Below are 21,347 nucleotides of genomic sequence, written 5' to 3'. Positions count from 1 at the left end.
GTGTTAAATTTGGTTTGGCGAACTACACGTTCGTGTGGTAGATAAATGGTGCAATGTGACTTATTATTACGATACAGCAGTGAAAATGGATTATATTCCTGCAGTTTCGGCCACGTTTCGGTCACTACTGGTTAGCACAACTACTGAAGGGTTCCTTACACAAAGTACTTATTAAAAACACATCCAGAAAAAATAACGAAGACATTGTTTTTCGCAAATGTATGTATTGTTACAGTACCAAATGAGTCCGTCAAGACTGAGCCAGTCACTGAAGCCGATGGAAATGTACCCTGTGATATCACATTATAGCAAACTGCAGTCACGTCCAGTATTTCAGTAACGTCAGATTATTACACAAGGAACGTGTTCAGACTTGCGTTTAGAATCATACAATTTCAGTGCAGGGATGAAATCCAAAAACCTAACATGGATGCAGCATTCACTGACTATCCTTCCATAAAAAGCGGGAATCTTGCAACAACAGAGCCAATTCCTCATTATACGGCTCAAAGAACTTGTTCAGCATATCACGTGTTTTGTCCAACATTGCTCCTTTGTTTTTCTTTTTTATCGTCACGTGCTTCCTCTTTGAACTAGAAATGAAATCCATGTCTTCTTCCGGTAAACGACCTTGAAAAGACATCACAATATAACGTACGTACCTAGTAGGAGTAATTGTACACATCAAATTGGAAACAATATACAATGTGACACAGTGTTATTTAAACGTTACCAGGCCGGAAAAAGCTCCGACTCACTACTAACTTCGGGTCCCAAACCCAATTATGGTGGCCGCATCAAATACGCCAAGATCGAAAACATATTTGCATTTGCTTCATTCATAGTTGCTATCAAACATAAATACATACTTTTATTCTTGTGTATTTTATGTTATTATATGACATTAGAACGCGTAGAGTTCAACTTAATTTGTACCTTACTATTTTTGGATTAAGATAAAGTTCCAACCCTACAACATCAACGCCGGAATTAGCCATATCAGGGTTTTCTTTCCGTTACACCTGTGTTTTGGTCACTTTTGTCTTTTTGGGCCGAATGAAATCTGTTTTAGGGGCAAAATCGAGACTGGTTATTCTCTGGCGTTGATGTTTCGTGTTTAAACGTTCATCGACAACTGAGGTGGTGCGTTAGCCTAGTGGTTAAAGCGTTCGCTCATCAAGCTGAAGGCCCGGGTTCGATCCCCACATGGGTATATTGTGTGAAGTCCATTTCAGGTGTCCCCGCCATGATATTGCTGGAATATTGTTAAAGTCCAGCTCACTCACTCCTTATGGACAACTGTGGGCACAATCGCGCTGTCTGTGCATTAGACGTGATGTTGCTTGAAAAATACGCATAAAGCTACATAATCCCAAACTGATGATATTCGAACTGTTTCAAGGACATATATGTCGAGATTGTCGACTGCCCGGAATAACCTAGTCAGGTGCAGACAATCCCGTGACTGGCAGCAAAAGCATCAGTTCACGCAATTAGGATACCTTGACGTGCAGCAACCGGTTCGGTCCCGTTAAACGCCTCTTACCACAAGCATGGGTTGCTGAAGGCCAAGTGTACCCCGGATCTTCATCTAGGTGTACACAAGTAGATATATAGACATTTTCCGGTGTTCGATCACATCGGCTAAAGAGTCAGTCATCAGGATTCTGTTTTACTTAAAAGTAAAAATACGAAAAACAATGTGATACTTACTTATATTAAGAAAGTTAAAACCGTCTTTAAATGTTTTTTTTATGTCATGGCCGTAGTCTTCTCAAAACAAGAAAAGATTCTCTTGGGATCACTCTCAGCCATTCCTTTAGAAATATGGAATAGCAGCTGACTTGAATTCGCATCTGAAACATCAGTGGAAAGAACCATCAACGAGACAGTTCCTTTCTATTCATTACCAGTAGTGGGATTTTTAAAAAGAAATAATATAGAGTACAACCAGAAATTACTGAGAATTTAAAGATTGTATTTTATATATATTTTTCACTCATTACTCACGTATTAAATGTGAATATTAGCAGAACATAACTCCAGATTCAAAGACAGGTGACCAGTTAGTATTTTGTCAGGTCACCATGGGCAGCAATGCGGCGGGCATACTACTGATCAAAGAAGTTAGAAAGTCGTGGTCCATGCTGTCCCAATATCGGACCACCTCTTCTTTCATTTCAGCAATATTTGTCAGATTTTTCTTATTGACACTTTCCTTCATAAGTCCCCAAACATTTTCTATTGGATTTAGGTCAGGGCTATAGCTTGGCCAATCTAATAATGTCATATTTTGGGTCCGAAACCAGGCCTGTGAATGCTTTGAACGATGTTTTGGGTCGTTGTCCTGCTGGAAAATCCAAACATTTCTATAGAACACGTGAGCAGATGGAAGTAAATGTCCCTCGAGAATATCTGTGTACCGTTCACTGTTCATATTCCCTTCAAATACACAAAGGGGCGTTGCCCCCTAACACAGATATGCCACCCCACACGTTAAATTTCGGACTGTACTTTGGGCGCTGATACAAAGGTTTTTTAGTTTGTTTGGTCCAGAATTTCAGTGTGTTAGGAAACAGCCACACAGAACTTTCATCTGAGAAAATCACATTGTCCCAGTTAAAATTTCTATGCTGTAAGCACCAGTTCAACCTTCGTTCCTTTTGTTTAGGTTTCATGATCGGTGATGGAATTCCTCGACTTTTCTGCCAACCCATTGCATGCAGCTCAGTTCTAATTGTCTCCTTACAGACAGCCACAGTTCTTCTATCAATCATATCCAGCCTTAAGTTTTCTTAACTCCTTCGTTTGTTTTGGAAACAAGAATACCAAGCCTTCTCCTGTCACCGACAATCAATTTTCTGGGCCTACCTGCGCCTCCCTGGTGCTCAAAGCGTTATCCATTAGCAATATTTTTTTCAAAACACGATAAACAGTGGACAAAGGGATGCCTGTTCTACTTGAAATCACTTTAGCTGATCTGATGTCCTTGTTATAATATCTAAAATCAACTTTCTCTAAATCATCCATACTTGAGGATCACTGAAAAATGTCGTCTGCTAGCAGGTAAACAAAAATCATCCAAATAATGAAAAGGATTGAGTTGTCTGTCTTGAATCAGCTGGTCAAGGTTGTTTATATGAAACCAATTAAACATATTCCTGTCAATAATTGCTGTATGTAAAGTAAAATCTTTAGGTAATAGAAAATATGATACAAGGATTGCTCAACAACTCTTCACTCAAAAACTACAGTGATTGAAACAGGGGATACACTAATGATTATCAATTGTACAACGGAGTAAATTCGTTCACAGTGAATGAACAATATCATCGTATACCATATTCGCACACAGAGCAACTGGGAAGAAGCCGCCAGGGTCTTTGTGAAAATTTATACTGGGACAACTCCGCGGTAACTTTCAGTCATAATGACAAGTCGGCCACTTTAGACGTATCGAAGTTTGTATGTACGCTGCTACGCTGGTTTATATGTTCTGTAAATTAATTCCGTCTTAATTAAATCTTTGGCCACGTTCATGATGACTTAAAAATTCCGTTCTAAAATCTTTGGCCACCTCAGGACATTAACTTCTTGCAATCCCACAAGCAACGGTTGTAATAAGTTATAGTATCGTAGCAGACAGCAGATTCTCCCTGATTATTGTTCTCGGTTCGTCTGGTGACTACAGTTCGCCCAAACACAGGCAGTAACTGAATTATGAGAGTAGTACTCACTGGTAACATTCCGTACAGATCCGTGTCGTACACACATTGCGGAAGTGTCCTTCTTTTCTCACAACCTTTAAGCAAATCTATTGCCATTGCAGCGTGTTTGTGGAATGCCTCGGGGAACGTCCATACGAAAGGAAATAGTAGTAACCGAGTATAAACTGGAAGAATTGGAATCACGCATATATTGTAAGATCGGCAAGAAACGTACCTGTCTGCGGGGTTCCTGATATTAACTTGACACGTACCTGTCTGCGGGGTTCCTGATATCAACCTGACACACACCTGTCTGCGGGCTCTTGGATATTCCTGATATTAACCTGACACGCACCTGTCTGTGGGGTTCCTGATATTAACCTGACACGCACCTGTCTGTGGGGTTCCTGATATTAACCTGACACGCACCTGTCTGCGGGGTTCCTGATATTAACTTGACACGCACCTGTCTGCGGGTTCCTGATATTAACCTGACACGCACCTGTCTTGACACATACCTGTCTGCGGGTTTCCTGATATTAACTTGACACGCACCTGTCAGTGGGGTTCCTGATATTAACTTGACACGCACCTGCCTGTGGGGTTCCTGATATTAACTTGACATGCACCTGCCAGTGGGGTTCCTGATATTAACGTAACACGTACCTGTCTATGGGGTGCCTGATATTAACCTGACATGCACCTGCCAGTGGGGTTCCTGATATTAACTTGACACACACCTGTCTGTGGGGTTCCTGATATTAACTTGACACACAACTGTCTGTGGGGTTCCTGATATTAACCTGACACACACCTGTCTGTGGGGTTCCTGATATTAACCTGACACACACCTGTCTGTGGGGTTCCTGATATTAACCTGACACGCACCTGTCTGTGGGGTTCCTGATATTAACCTGACACGCACCTGTATGCGGGGTTCCTGATATTAACCTGACACGCACCTGTCTGTGGGGTTCCTGATATTAACCTGACACGCACCTGTCTGCGGGGTTCCTGATATTAACTTGACACGCACCTGTCTGTGGGGTTCCTGATATTAACTTGACACGCACCTGTCTGTGGGGTTCCTGATATTAACCTGACACACACCTGTCAGTGGGGTTCCTGATATTAACTTGACACGCACCTGCCAGTGGGGTTCCTGATATTAACTTGACACGCACCTGTCTGTGGGGTTCCTGATATTAACCTGACACGCACCTGCCTGTGGGGTTCCTGATATGACAACTTGACATGCACCTGACACGCACCTGTGGGGTTCCTGATATTAACCTGACACACACCTGTCTGTGGGGTTCCTGATATTAACTTGACACACACCTGTCTGTGGGGTTCCTGATATTAACCTGACACACACCTGTCAGTGGGGTTCCTGATATTAACCTTGACACACACCTGTCTGTGGGGTTCCTGATATTAATCTGACACACACCTGTCAGTGGGGTTCCTGATATTAACTTGACACACACCTGTCAGTGGGGTTCCTGATATTAACTTGACACGCACCTGTCTGTGGGGTTCCTGATATTAACCTGACACGCACCTGTCTGTGGGGTTCCTGATATTAATCTGACACACACCTGTCTGTGGGGTTCCTGATATTAACTTGACACGCACCTGTCTATGGGGTTCCTGATATTAACCTGACACGCACCTGTCTGTGGGGTTCCTGATATTAACCTGACACGCACCTGTCTATGGGGTTCCTGATATTAACCTGACACGCACCTGTCTGTGGGGTTCCTGATATTAACCTGACATGCACCTGTCTGTGGGGTTCCTGATATTAACTTGACACACACCTGTCTGTGGGGTTCCTGATATGAACTTTACACACACCTGTCTATGGGGTTCCTGATATCAATCTGACACGCACCTGTCCATGGGGTTCCTGATATTAACCTGATACACAACTGTCTGCGGGGTTCCTGATATTAACCTGATACACACCTGTCTGTGGGGTTCCTGATATTAACCTAACACGTACCTGCCTGTGGAGTTCCTGATATTAACTTGACACGCACCTGTCTGTGGGGTTCCTGATATTAACTTGACACGCACCTGTCTGTGGGGTTCCTGATATTAACTTGACACATACCTGTCCGTGGGGCTCCTGATATTAACCTGACACACACCTGTCTGTGGGGTTCCTGATATTAACCTGACACGCACCTGTCTATGTGGGGTTCCTGATATTAACCTGACACGCACCTGTCTGCGGGGTTCCTGATATTAACTTGACACACACCTGTCTGCGGGGCTCCTGATATTAACTTGACACGCACCTGCCAGTGGGGTTCCTGATATTAACGTGACACACACCTGTGAGTGGGGTTCCTGATATTAACTTGACATGCACCTGCCAGTGGGGTTCCTGATATTAACGTAACACGTACCTGTCTATGGGGTTCCTGATATTAACCTGACATGCACCTGCCTGTGGGGTTCCTGATATCAACTTGACATGCACCTGTCTGTGGGGTTCCTGATATTAACTTGACACACAACTGTCTGTTGGGTTCCTGATATTAACTTGACACACACCTGTCTGTGGGGTTCCTGATATTAACTTGACACACACCTGTCTGTGGGGTTCCTGATATTAACCTTGACACACACCTGTCTGTGGGGTTCCTGATATTAACCTGACACACACCTGTCTATGGGGTTCCTGATATTAACCTGACACACACCTGTCAGTGGGGTTCCTGATATTAACTTGACACGCACCTGCCAGTGGGGTTCCCTGATATTAACCTGACACGCACCTGTCTATGGGGTTCCTGATATTAACCTGACACACACCTGCCTGTGGGGTTCCTGATATCAACCTTGACATGCACCTGTCTGTGGGGTTCCTGATATTAACCTGACACGCACCTGTCTGTGGGGTTCCTGATATTAACCTTGACACACACCTGTCTGTGGGGTTCCTGATATTAACTTGACACACACCTGTCAGTGGGGTTCCTGATATTAACCTGACACACACCTGTCTGTGGGGTTCCTGATATTAACTTGACACACACCTGTCAGTGGGGTTCCTGATATTAACCTGACACGCACCTGTCTGTGGGGTTCCTGATATTAACCTGACACGCACCTGTCTATGGGGTTCCTGATATTAACCTGACACACACCTGCCTATGGGGTTCCTGATATTAACCTGACACGCACCTGTCTGTGGGGTTCCTGATATTAATCTGACACGCACCTGTCTAGTGGGGTTCCTGATATTAACTTGACACACACCTGTCTATGGGGTTTCTGATATTAACCTGACACGCACCTGTCCATGGGGTTCCTGATATTAACCTGACACACACCTGTCTGTGGGGTTCCTGATATTAATCTGACACACACCTGTCAGTGGGGTTCCTGATATTAACTTGACACGCACCTGTCTGTGGGGTTCCTGATATTAACCTGACACACACCTGTCTGTGGGGTTCCTGATATTAACCTGACACACACCTGTCAGTGGGGTTCCTGATATTAACTTGACACGCACCTGTCTGTGGGGTTCCTGATATTAACCTGACACACACCTGTCTGTGGGGTTCCTGATATTAACCTGACACACACCTGTCTGTGGGGTTCCTGATATTAACCTGACACGCACCTGTCTGTGGGGTTCCTGATATTAACCTGACACACACCTGTCTGTGGGGTTCCTGATATTAACCTGACACGCACCTGTCTATGGGGTTCCTGATATTAACCTGACACACACCTGTCTATGGGGTTCCTGATATTAACCTGACACGCACCTGTCTGTGGGGTTCCTGATATTAACCTGACACACACCTGTCTATGGGGTTCCTGATATTAACCTGACACACACCTGTCAGTGGGGTTCCTGATATTAACCTGACACACACCTGTCAGTGGGGTTCCTGATATTAACCTGACACACACCTGTCTGTGGGGTTCCTGATATTAACCTGACACACACCTGTCAGTGGGGTTCCTGATATTAACCTGACACACACCTGTCTGTGGGGTTCCTGATATTAACCTGACACACACCTGTCTGTGGGGTTCCTGATATTAACCTGACACACACCTGTCAGTGGGGTTCCTGATATTAACCTGACACACACCTGTCAGTGGGGTTCCTGATATTAACCTGACACACACCTGTCAGTGGGGTTCCTGATATTAACCTGACACACACCTGTCTGTGGGGTTCCTGATATTAACCTGACACACACCTGTCTAGTGGGGTTCCTGATATTAACCTGACACACACCTGTCTATGGGGTTCCTGAGTATGATAAGCAGCCGGGGATGAGGATACACGTGCTTCATCAGATGGGGAGTGATAATCAGAGGTTCTGCTCGATAGTTGTTCTGCGGTGTACGACTCCAACCTCGGAAGTCCCACAGATCCATAGGTGTTCCCTCACCTGGTGAGAATAGTTTTAAAATAATTGATCGCCAATAAACTCGTAATGTATGGATACGGATCAGCAAGATACGAGAGTGTGTCTGCATAATCTGCAGGTTCAAAAACATGAGCCGATTGAAAAAAACGTCAAAAGTTATGCATGACTGATCGGGATAGTCGCCAGTGTGTCGGGAGTTCATCGGGAATGCATCGGCAAGTATCATGAGCAATCGGCTTAACCGTAGGTGAAGCGTGAACGAGTCGTACCATTGCTGAGAGGCAGAAACGGCCACGTGTCATCACCGTAAAGCCACGCTTCACACCCGATCAACGACGATTAACTCCCGACACTTCCCCTACATGAAACCGACAATTGCCTAACAAAGCAGAGCTGCCAAAGCCACGCATCAGCACAATTCCTCCCAAAAAGACACGATGCATGTACGCGCAGTACTCGATTCACATTCACAGACTGACAGAAAAGGTATAAAAGCACTGGCGATCGAAGTCAACATCACTCCAATTTCAACTGCTGTAATGGAAACATGGCCAACAGCAAGAGGGTGAGATCACCCACCCCACCACCAGAAGACAGCCAGGACGCACACGGCAGCTTCAACCATAATCATAACCTCATCTAGACCCTAATGCGAAGTGTTGAGAAGAAACTGCCATCGGTTTGCAAGAGTACCAAAGGCATTCTCCACGGCTCTTGTTGCTTTGGAGATCCTGTAGTTGAAATCAGTTCAGCTCCTGGCAGACCTCTTCTTGAGTAGGGTTTCATTAGATATTGACGAAGTATGAAGTAACGCATATCCAGATCATCATTTGGTAATGGTTCAGGTTCGGGCAAGCATATGCTGCCATCTTCTATACACTCCTTCAACTCTGAGGCATTGAAGATTTGTGCATCTAACATATGACCCAGGCCTCCGACGTCCACCCCATAGAAATCTGTAATTAGTATCTACAAGGGCCAACAGGACAATGGAGAAGAAACCCTTGTAGTTCTGGTGGAGGCTTCCACAACCAGGTGGCTTACGATCGCAATGTGTTTTCCATCGAGGACACCAACAGTATGAGGGAGAATCCATCTCTGCTTCAATTCCAGACTGATGGTCTTCCAATCCCCTTGAGTGACAGGACATGCAATCACTGTATCCTTGTAGTGGTCTACGATGGCTTGGCTCACCTCTGGGAGAAAGATGGCTATGGTGTATCTTGACACTCTGAAGTTGTAGGAGAGGGAGGAGTACTTGTCTCCAGACGCTAGGGGCCTTATGGTAACTGCTAACTTCAGACCAGGCTACACGGCTTTCCTGAAGTTGGTGTCGCTTTTGGTAAGTCTGGGAGACAGGGAATTAAGCAGTTCATCAAACATATCAGGAGGCATTCGCAGATAGTTGAAGAACGAAGACTTGTCTTCGAATCTGAGTTCAGATAGGAGATAGTTTCCCAAAGTTCAATCTTCTTTCCAACCTCAACCACGGTACCCAAAACCGTTTCTGTTTTCTTCTTTGTTTTGGTGCCTGGTTCCTTCTGTATTGATAGATATCTATCTCCAATCCCATATGTTGTTGCAGCAGAAGAAGTAGTTGTGCAGCTGTGAGCATGTTGCCAGATAATGAGAATCGGCTGTCATCGTCAGCTTTTATAGCCCAGAATGAGGGCCATTTTGTGGTTTGGGGGTCGACTTTACGTGTCTTACTCGGCAATTATACGTACTTTACTCGGCGTCGATCGGTAATATTCGCGTGTAATCGGCAATTACGGCATTGAGAACGATAACATCGTAGGTGACGAATCGGCACTAGTCGGGGTAGTCTTGATTGGTCGTAGCCCAGTGAAATGGGGGCATTAGGCATTAGGGGGAAATGCTACTCAGGGAATTTTTTTGCGGGGAGGACGGGTGCGCACCTGAGCCTTAATAAACTCTGTCAAAAAAGAAACGCAACCCCTGTCCTCAGATATGAAAAATTCGTTTGAATGAAGTTATTGCTTCCAAACTAAATTTTATTCGAATGTATTGAAATGATACACGTAATTAATGAAGATTACCATCCAAACAACTGCATTTGTACGCATAAGTGTATTTTATTGCTTATTCCGTCACAACGCATGAAATGACCCTCATGGTGACTTCGCACAAAAAAAACACATGCAAATCATGAAAATGGCAGTTAATGTAGAGGTGTATAAAAGCCCATGTGCTTCCGTATTATATTCATTCATTTGTCGCCGAAAAGCTGTGTTAAAATGCCACGATTGAGTGCTGCCGACCGAAATATCGCCATTGGTCGTGTTCAGAAGCCGGAGAAAGTTTTGGAACTGTTGCACGGCACCTAAATGTTCACAAAACAACGATATCCCGACTTTGGAGCCGCTACAACAACTTCAATTTGACCAACGATCGCCCGAGAAGTGGAAGGCCAAGAATCACGACCCCTTCAAGATCGGTACATCGGGTCCATCACCTGCGTAATCGGCATGCCCTACCAACCGTGACTGCCACCACAAATACCAGGTTTGAGGAGAGTGTCAGCTCAAACGATTAGGAACCGTCTGAAAGAAGCGGGTTTACGTGCCTGTAGACCAGTTGTTGGACCTGTACTACGCCCCTACATCGACGCCGACGACTCAGGTGGTGCAACAACGTAAGGATACGGACTTGACAAAACTGGAGGCGAATCTGGTTTTCTGATGAATCACGTTTTCTTTTGCAACGTCACGACGGAAGACAGCGTCTGTATAGGAGACGTCATAAAGTTTTGCGCCCATCTGCGTCCGACAGGTGGACAGATTTGGCGGAGAAAGCGTCATGGTTTGGGGAACCATCTCATACAACCAGAAATCAGACTTGGTGATCGTTCCAGGGAACCTGACAGCCCAACGTTACATCAACCACGTGTTAGAGCTTCACCTTCTCCCGATTATTGACCAACAGACACAGATTTTTCAACGGGACAACGCCCGGCCTCATACTGCGTGCAACAATGAACTTTCTGCAGAATTCCAACGTCAATGTCTTGCCATGACCCTCTAAATCACCAGACCTCAACCCTATTGAACACCTGTGGATACTCTGGATCGACGCGTACGTCAACGTCAGCCGCCGCCACAGACGCTGCAACAGCTCGCCGTTGCACTGCAGGAGTGGAGAGCCATTACTCCCAGGAAAGAATCCGGCGTCTTATCCGTTCTTGTCCAAGGAGATGCCGTGCAGTGATTGCAGCGCGTGGTGCTCATACGAGATACTGAGAAAGACGCCCCCCTGGTGACAAACTGGTGTCTGTGAGATGACTTTTGAAATGACAATTTTAAACATGCCCATCTGGGTTATTATTCTGCCAAATTTCAGACTTCTGTCTTAAATAATAAAAATGCCGTGTCGTCCTAAAACTTCAGATCAAAATCTCTAAAATACAGGGGTTGCGTTTCTTTTTTGACAGAGTTTATTACGTTAATGAACTGATCAGCTTTCTGCTCATCAACAGTCGGAATGTCTTCTAACACAGAAATCATCCAACAAAACCAACTGCCCCAAACTATAAAAATCACCACCGTCCTCTTGAGAAGAATAATGTTTCTTTCTCCCCAGCAAATTCCACAAATGAGGTAGCATCCTTTTTCTTAGCAAACCTAAACCTTATGAGCCTTTTACAGTCTGATAATCAGAACACCTGTCAATAGGTAAGGCAGAATCCACTTCCTGAGCTGTTCCCCGAAACACACTTTGTAACAACGTGGTCCGCTCATTCTAAGGCCATGTCAAATTCGCGACTCAAGAAAACTCTCTAATTCCCTGGACTCAGAAAATAGCGGACTGGCCCATAGGGTTATAGTACCTTGTAGTACCTTCCAGAACTTTGTCTGAGTATAGCACAAGTCCAGACATAGCACATCACTGACATCTGATGTGTAATATACTGGAATGTATAGTTGCCCCCCCAATATTTTAAATTCTTTTTACCGTTTGAAATAAGTGGGTATCTATATGTTTTAAACACGCAACAACAGTTGGTGTGCAGAAAGGGTTTAGAATCTTAACATTTACACATCCTACCTGTAATATGAGAATGATACCCGTCAACTTCACGCAATTGAATACTTTTTGAGGCTTCTTTAAAATAGGTCAAATAGAACTGAATTGTTTTCCAGTCAGGCATGCTATTATTTCTCATGTAGATACCTGAAGAGGAATTACCAACAATGCGTTCAAATTTTAGAATACCACACATATTGACTCCCAAAAATACTGAGAAACACAGGGACCGATAAAACAATATTCTGTCACAAAATTACTTCAAGGCTAAATGTTTGTGGATTGCCCAAAAAGGAACCGTATTGAGACTATGAGATGAAGTTCTTTCATACATTATATTTTCCGGATTTGATGAAAGCATATTTCATCAGGGTGGCGAAGTATATACAGGTACAGAAGCACGTCAATATTGGACAAACCAAAGGACGTGATCAGGACTTATAACGGATTCGAACCGAGGTACATAGGATAACGGACTGTTCACTTCATATTATACCCCGGGATGACTTAGTAACCATGCCCCCTCAAGTTTATGTCTTGATATAGACTCACAACGTGATCATCCTGGACGTTTTCGTCATTATAACTTCGTTGTACAAATACATACATTCATACATACATACATACATACATACATACATTACATACATACATACATACATACATACATACACATACATACATACATACATACATACACATACATTACATACATCACATACATACATACTAGCGCCTGGGGAGCATACATCTTGCTGCCTACTAGGCGCACCGAGTTAATGTGGCTTTTCCATCCTTAAGAGGTACCCATTCACAGCTGGGTGGACTGGGATACATATTCACAGCACTTTGTCCAAGTTTTACTGCACCTTGCTGTACCCGCAACTAGGTGTTTGCACGTATTCATGTGGCCACCATCTGGTCATCTTCCAACGGATTCGTGGGTTCTTTTAAGTGCAAGGGGTTGTGTACTGTACACTAGGGGTTGTGACAACACTGAAAGAGTCTGCACACAAAGTTGACTCCAAGGTTTTTTACACCCGGTCACAGGTGGGCCTGATCCCGTCACCTCAAAGCTCGCTGGATTACTAGCCTGGTGGAGTGACTCGACTACACACGGCTAGTACGTGTCGGCGCCGACACCGAAGACCGGAAGTAGTCGCACGCCGGGACTCGGAATCGTCCCGGCAGTGAAAGAGAACGTGGCGCCGGCGCGAGCTTGATTCCGGGCAGCGAGCAGGGCAACCGCAAAACCCTGACTGGCCAGCGCTGGGCGCCGCGTCCCTTCCGACAGCGAAGGCGACGCTTATCTGGTTGATCCTGCCAGTAATCATATGCTTGTCTCAAAGCCCACCGCGCCCTTATGCACGCAATACTGTCTGTGCTCTACAACGGGTAATCTAGGACGACACTACTGTTACCTTACCTCTTCCATGCCCAATAGTAGCACTCCTTAGCCACGGAACAGAGAGGCGGTTCCATTTCTGGATGCTGCAGGATCCGCTGAAAGAGATCGGTTGAGCCACACTTATCAACTCCCAGAAGATGGAAGTAAGGCATACACTCGACAGTCGCCTCGCCTTGCCTCCGGGTTGTCGCTGTCTTCCAGCATGGGTTCTTGTAGTTGGACAGGAGCTCAGGTCGTTTCTGGGCGAGAAAGGAGAACTTTAAACGAGATTGGAACAAATTGTCAGTCCCAACAAGATTTGTAAGGCATTCAAACACTGCTGCAATTATATCCCATGACGATTGAAACGAGAGTCATAAGCAACCCAGACTTAGCGTAAGTGGCGACTAACGGGATCGGAGTGTCATTGTATCCTCGAGAGTTCAATACCTCAACTGCCTGGTCCAGACTAGATTATTTACAAATCGCGACTTTCAACAACAGCCAAGCAGTTAATGAGGGCATCAATTGCATAGAAACCAAACCACGAGTACCGGCGGTCGGTCAAAAAGGTACAACAAAATATGCATAAGTAGTAACACGTGACAAGATGACAGCATGTCGTACATGGATAGATAATTTCTTTTGTGTTTTTGTACTGCTTTGAAAATTTAACGATAATTCTCGATAGGTTCATAAAATCTCTGTACTTTTAACTCTCAAACGTACACAAATTAGACCACATAATATGGTAAGCATTACATCTTTACATTATTCACGTATATTGGTTTTCTTCACTGGTTTCAAATCAGACAGACAGACAGACAGACTGTCTGTCTGTCTGGTTTCAAATCGTAAATTATGGTTGCATGGTTTGCATATTATGATTGGGATATACATACTTATTGTCAATAAAATGTGGCTTTTCTATGGAATCCGAGAAGGGACATTGTCGCGTTGTCGCATTGTCGCCCTCTCAAAAACAAGTAAAATGAGGCAACATAAACCAAAACGCGACACCCGACACGCGACACGCGACAACGCGACATTTCGCCCATTTGTCGCACTGTCGCGATGTCACGTGTCGCGTTTTCAATAATATTTTTCTATTCCTCCAAAGGGCGACACGCGACATAGCGACAGTTTTCAAGGTCAAAATATGTCGCGTTCTCGCATTGTCGCCCTATCTAAGATGTGTAAAAAGAAGCCTAAAAACTGACTAAAACGCGACGCGCAACAATTCGACATATTCAATATTCGTCACTCCCGCAGCCCAGCAGGGTTGTTAGCTCACCTTAGACAGCAGATCCTCCGCCGTGGACGTGCTGTTATCACCCGTACATATAGACGACGTGTATTCATATGTCCATTTGTTCTCGAACACGTTAACGTCCGCTGAATCAAGCAGTGAAGAAGCTTCACTAAGAGATGGTGAGTTTGACAGTGATCCTCCTTTCTCCAATACCGGTCTCATCGTATACATGTGTACATACATTGTCACCGACAGCGTACAGAGAGTCGCTAGAAACACAGACTTCTTCTTCAACATCGTCCATGTCACCGGAAAGATATTTGGCTCTTTGGTCCTGGAAGACGGACCATGTGGTTAATGGATTGACCCTTGGTGCGTGAAACGGCTGAGTTAAACCGCTTTTATCAATAATCCTGTTACTTCAATCCTGTTTTCTCGACTGGGAATACTGGTGTTGGGCATCTTAGCTTCAAAGGGGCGGTGGGGTAGCCTAATGGTTAAAGCGTTGGCTCGTCACGCCGAAGACCCGGGTTCGAATCCCCACATGGGTACAATGTAATACAAACCATTTCTGGTGTCCCCGCCGTGATGTTGCTGGAGTATTGCTAAAAGCGGCGTAAAACCAAACTCAGTTAGTCAGTCAGTCTTAGCTTCAACCCCACACCGTAGGAGCGGTGAACGGCAGGAAATAGTTCATCGCAGGAAGTGAACGACTTATCACGCGAGAGGTGAGTACGTTTTATTTTTTAGGTGTAGAAAAATGGTCAATATCTGAATTTCTATAGGTCACATTGTCCCCAAAATTCATGCTGTAAAATAGAAGACACATGTGCGTAATTCTATCAAATATCTTTCCATTCCGTCATCACACAAGCCCATCAGCCTGTAAAACATTGCCTAGCCTCGGCTACGTTTCTGTAAAGATGCATAAATATATAAAAGTGTAAGGTATCATTGCTGTATAAACGAAAAACAAAATACACCAACATTTAGAGTAATTATCGAACTATCTTTATGCCAACATTGAATGCTTAGTATTGTGCCGATTTCGAGCTTCCATCCTTGAAAGAACAACACCATCAAACTGTTCGTGAACGATTTAAGAACATCATAGTGAACGATTTCATGTCGAACTCTAATTTACACAGTGAACGCTTTACCCTGGTTATTCAATAAAGTTTCTAGTGGCAAACCTGAGCTGTACTGCCCCAAAGTAGTTTATTCACAGAGAAACCATATCCGCATTTAGTCACGTAGAGCTAAATCTACTTGATAATTGTTTTTCTATATCTGTGTAAAAGTGGCAGTAGGTTGTTTCATGTGTACCCATGTTACAAAACAGAACCGAGGTCATTCGTGTGACTAACAATTTAACCAAGTTTACTATCCCCTTCTCACCTTACAGGAATAGACTGATTTCTCATAGCAGGGGATTAATTCTGAGATGGTGGATTTGAGTATACAGAGGAACGACACTAATCGTCCAACATCTCGCGGTCCTTCAATATCTTCGTGTCCTCTTTAATTGTTCAGTTTCAATCACAATAAATATTGAAAAATCTTAGTATCCGTTACCATCTTCGGGACGCAATATCCAAACCCTATTCTCAAAGAACCAGTTTCACAACGTGACTGCTGATAACTGGATTTACTGACATTATGAGCCAATAATAGATTAAAACGACAAAATCCTAACCCGCTCAGCCACCGCGACTTCCACATTTAATGGAAGTCGGTCGGACAACTGGTAGTCGCGGTGGCTGAGCGGGTTATGAGGCTGACTTTGTGTGCTGGCGATTAGGACTCTGAGGGTGCGGGTTCGAATCCCGGATAGGACTCAACCCAACGAAAGTACTAGATTTACTTGACTGAAAAAGTGTAATCCCAAATATAACATGTGTGACAAAAACACTGCCATAACATGCAGTGTGTTGTCCGATCCAGACTAAACCGTGAGCATGTGTTTATGAAACAGCGATGAGTGCAGGTGTACCCAGGGATGGGAACGCGTACCTCTGGCGCATCGACACTGACTGAAACTAGAGCCCCTTGTGCGTATATATAGAGCTTATGAGTTCCTTACACACAAAAAAGGCGAAATGTATATATTACCTTGACTTATGTGTAGGCCTAACGCACATCTAGCGTATAAATATCGAGTCCAGCGCATCCATTGCGCATGAGGTGCGTATGATTTGCGTAACACTATTTTTCTTGCTGCAAATAGCTGCATATGCAGTACGCATGCCGGGCGTATTCAGGACATCGACTTATGCCGACCACATTCCTGGTGGATACGGCTGGATATTGCCCTGATTCTCATATTGCGATATATTGCAATAATTTAAGAGATATTGCAATATATATAATGATATATTGAATGGAGGGTTTCTGCCCAAGTGCGTACATCATAAATTCATAAAAGCTCTCTGTGTGCGACATCATCTTCTAAGTTGCTGTTACACCATACTTTCAGGCTCCCAGTCCTCATTGTGTATGGCTGTATGCCAATGGTTTACAGATAAATAAAATGATATAGAACCTTAATGTGGAATGTTTAATTGAGGTATTTCAGCAAGTTTGAACATAACACTGATTAAAATTACGCTAAGAAATTATTGGAAGGGGAGGGGGATTGATTTTGTGTGTGTGTGGGGTGGTGAGGGAGGGTGTTCAATTATTGTGTACATAAATTTTAGGGGGGAGGGTCATTCACATTGTACATGCTTCTCCATAAAAATAATCATCACCGCCCAAGCCATAAATTATGAGCGGTCCCTTAACACAGTGGTGTCTCATACAGTGCAAACCGGATATAGTGTGCTGTACGTTCATGCTTTGATTGATAGAAACGTTGTCACGGGCTCATTTTATCTGTTTTTTTGGTTACTGTGAGTATAGTTCAAGTACTAAAATGAGCGAAACACTTCCTTTTTACTCTTATAAACTATAATTCACTGCTAATTTAAATAATGACCCGCTAAATTCTTTCAAATATCAAAAGCGCATCGCCGACTTTGCTCCTTCGCAGAAAACATCGGAAATAAAGCCACAATATGCCTTAATTTCGCAGTTTCTTGGTATAATTTGACAACATATGAAATATGTAATAAATAAACTTTCAAATGGTGTGAAATATTCCTAACATAGATTATTCATTTCTTTACACGAGAGTTAAACGTTACCCACCGTTAAACGTCATCACCGTACAAGTTGATAGCCGCTAATACATTTGGTTGATAACGCTTTCAAAACAAATCACTGCATGGCTTCTAGTTAGTTCATGTTATCATTTCTAAATAATTGAAGTTCCTAATTATATATTTTGCTTCATTTTCTTTTACATCTAAATTCAACACAGGTCAACTAAATGAACACTTCAGTTTGCTATTATTCTGATTTTCGGACAAATTCTTTAAACATTATCAGTGACCACTGTATTATCAATCACCCATCCAGTCAATTAAAATATAAATTCTAATATCTCATCTTAAATTATTTTTCTTCAAACCAAAATTTCAAACTGAAGTATTCAGTCCCCTTAAGAAAAAGCATAAATGTGATACGAAGGAGGGTGTGTTTGGCCAGATGAAAGCCTTGTCAATGAATGAATTAACAGAGGAACTAGATAGGAATACAAAAATATTTTCCTCACATGAAGCCAGCACTTGGACCTCGTCGACAATTGTTATATGTGGGAGTTTTGATGTAGGTTCTGTGAAAGAAATGATAGAATTGCTTCCACTAGTCTAAAATAACTTAAAGGCCTTCGACATGCTCATCTGTTTCTTAACTTCACACGATTGGTTGCTTCAAATTCATTTCCCTTGGACAATATTGCGTTCATGCTGTTTTCTGAAGTGGTATCGTGGTATTCACTCCACAACACGGTTCTGATGAGATACAGTGAGGTTACAAAGTGTTTTTGGAGAATTGGGCTGAAAAACACCGGCACAGTGACAGAGGGAAAAGTCCCTAGTGGTGTGTATGTTCCTAATGATTCCCAAATAAACTTCGCAGTTCCTGATAGGACTGTTCTGGACAGAATGAAAGGTCCTTTTGAAGACAACCAACTTGAACCTTCTTGCAAATGCAGGACAGGATTGCTAAAACTGACCCCAAACAGGTTAACACTTACAAAATGTGTGTTAATGGAAAGAAAACCAATGTCTGTACGGGTGGAAAGTTAGGGGACGTTGATTTATGTTGGGTTTAGGAGCATCTGACTCTCATCGGAAAATGTTAAGTATAATACGAAGCTCGTATTTTGGAAAGTTGTGAAGAACTTTTTAACAGTTTGGAATTTCGTGAATAAGAACAGGTTACCGAATGTTCAGACGAACAAAAAAGAGTAGTTCAAGTCGTTGGGTCAAGATTTGCAGTGGTCACGTTAGACAGTTGAGACAACTTAGAGTTGGAGAAACTCTTGCACATGACAAATTTCTGAAAGCTGTAACTTGTGAGTGGAGACATTCCAAATATGCTTTCGTAATAAGTTCTCTCAAAACAAGATATACCAGTACAATATATACATACGTTGAATGTGTCCAAATATATCAATAAAGCGCACCTTTGAATAAGCTCTCAGTCAGGACGTTATTCAGCTATGCGCTATATTCCATACAGAGAAACAAACAGTTTCGGCTATAATCCAGTACAGTGATGCTGCATTGTTGTCAGTGAATTCATAGATATCGTCATAACTAAACAACTTTGAAACATGAAAATTCACACATACATTGTAAAATATATTACGAATAGAATACTGGTAGGTCTTTAGGCTAACATGGTATATGTGAGTAGAAGCAAAAGCGCACAGGTTTGTCGAATTTGGCCCGAGGTGAAAAACATTGTGTTTTCATTAACATACAAATATCTCGCTAATAATTACTGTAAATGTTATATGGAAGTTATCTAATGTTGTAGCGCAGCCTATTTGCATGTAAAATTATACTGTGCTTTGTCTTTATATACACGTTTTTGATCGAGCATACCTGTTCAGACGACATATCTATGAACCATAGCACGAGCGTACAGCACACTATATCCGGTTTGCACTGTATGGGATCGTACACTGTGCTTAATTCTCCAAAATGTCACATATGAAACCTTTCAAACCCACAAAACGTAACGCATTTGGTAGAATATTTGGCACTATTGGAGCCACTTATAAAGACACTCCCACTTGTAAAATGTTACATGAAACCAACAGAAATAAACGTATATTTGGCACTTTTAGAGCACATGTTTTTGCTTGGAACTCAAGGGCAGATAATACAAAGGGAGCTAACTAATCGTATCCCCCACGAACACATAACGTACTCGTACCACGCCTGACCGATCCGGGACCGATGCACTGCGTATGTATAACTTACGGCCTGTGTAACAGCATACGGAGCGTAGTGTTGTGCATGTCCAAAACTATCAGGCGTACTTGGCCGTACTTTGTGCATGCCTGCGTGCATAAAACTTACTCTAAACGATTGAGATGCATATGAGGTGCGTATTGTGCGTACGACTGCGTAGTTGATACATGTCAATGCGTAACTCATAAGGAATTAGGATGCGTAGAAGTGTGACAGGGCCTTAACTGTTTCGCTGAACAAGGGAGACCACTCATCCAACTTTCGATCACACTACAGTAATGTGAATCTCCCATGGCGTTGGCAAAGCAAAACATATTTTCACTCTTGGACAGTCACAGATAATCACGTGGTTTTATATATCATAATTATTGATTTAAATCATATTGATTATTAACTTAGACAACGCTGAAAAATGCTGGTAAATAGACAAATGACAAGACACATAAGTATAAATCGTAAAACATAGAATTATCAGTGTTTAGTGGTTATTGCTGTTAAATTAGTATTTGAAATAGACTGTTACTTAATAAGAGTAAATAGAGTTCATTTTGAAGTATCATACTCTCAAGTGCTTTTTGTTTCATAGACCTCCTTTCGAGCTTTCTGTCAAATGTCCTCAGTCTTTGGAACGATTGTTGCGGTTAATGGTGCCACCCTTCATGTTACAAACGTTAATGATGAGGGAGTGAATAGTGTCAGCCGGGATTAATTTGACTAAAAATCTAATATACAAAACACTGGATGGAAAGTAATCCAATAACATCCCACCGCCCACATGAAGCACTCCCTGAGGTGGCATTATTCAGGAAGCAGCTACTCTTCCTTCAAGTTACGGGGAACGGTAACAATATACACACACTACACATATTGTGTACATGCATATGGGTACTAGAGGGACCCGACTTTCACACATTTGAATTATCTATTCTCATAAAATGGATGCTTTTAAAATCGATCCTCAATCATGATGTAGTTCTTGTAGTATAATCGATAGCCCCAATGGCAATGTTTAAGCGGTCACGGGCGATTTGAATATGCTTATCATCGATCCCAAACTGCAGCTGTTGACAAAAGCCCACTACAACATGAAGAATGTCCAGAGGGTTTCTTCCGTCGAAGCCAGGCAGGCAGACCGGATTATGTGAGTACTCGGAAACTTATTTCATTTTGCTGTTTGACTAT

At 43.1% G+C, this 21,347-nt stretch overlaps 1 protein-coding gene across 1 annotated transcript; it reads right to left on the bottom strand.

Annotated features, from left to right (window-relative positions):
* Positions 1 to 255: 255 nt before the first annotated feature.
* On the bottom strand, positions 256 to 15,096 carry LOC124267302 (carbohydrate sulfotransferase 15-like). The gene is given in 7 exon segments (XM_046702220.1): positions 256 to 705; positions 1,714 to 1,775; positions 1,777 to 1,856; positions 8,810 to 9,085; positions 9,194 to 9,347; positions 13,587 to 13,807; positions 14,842 to 15,096. Coding segments are annotated over 7 exon segments (1,314 nt in total). The 3' UTR covers positions 256 to 439.
* Positions 15,097 to 21,347: the final 6,251 nt, after the last annotated feature.

The sequence above is a fragment of the Haliotis rubra genome, unplaced genomic scaffold (genome assembly GCF_003918875.1).
Source record: "Haliotis rubra isolate DU_JTF1 unplaced genomic scaffold, ASM391887v1 Scf130, whole genome shotgun sequence".
In the NCBI taxonomy this organism is placed as follows: domain Eukaryota; kingdom Metazoa; phylum Mollusca; class Gastropoda; order Lepetellida; family Haliotidae; genus Haliotis; species Haliotis rubra.
The sequence above is the reverse complement of the archived record's forward strand: the minus strand, read 5'-3'. Positions and strand labels throughout refer to the sequence as shown.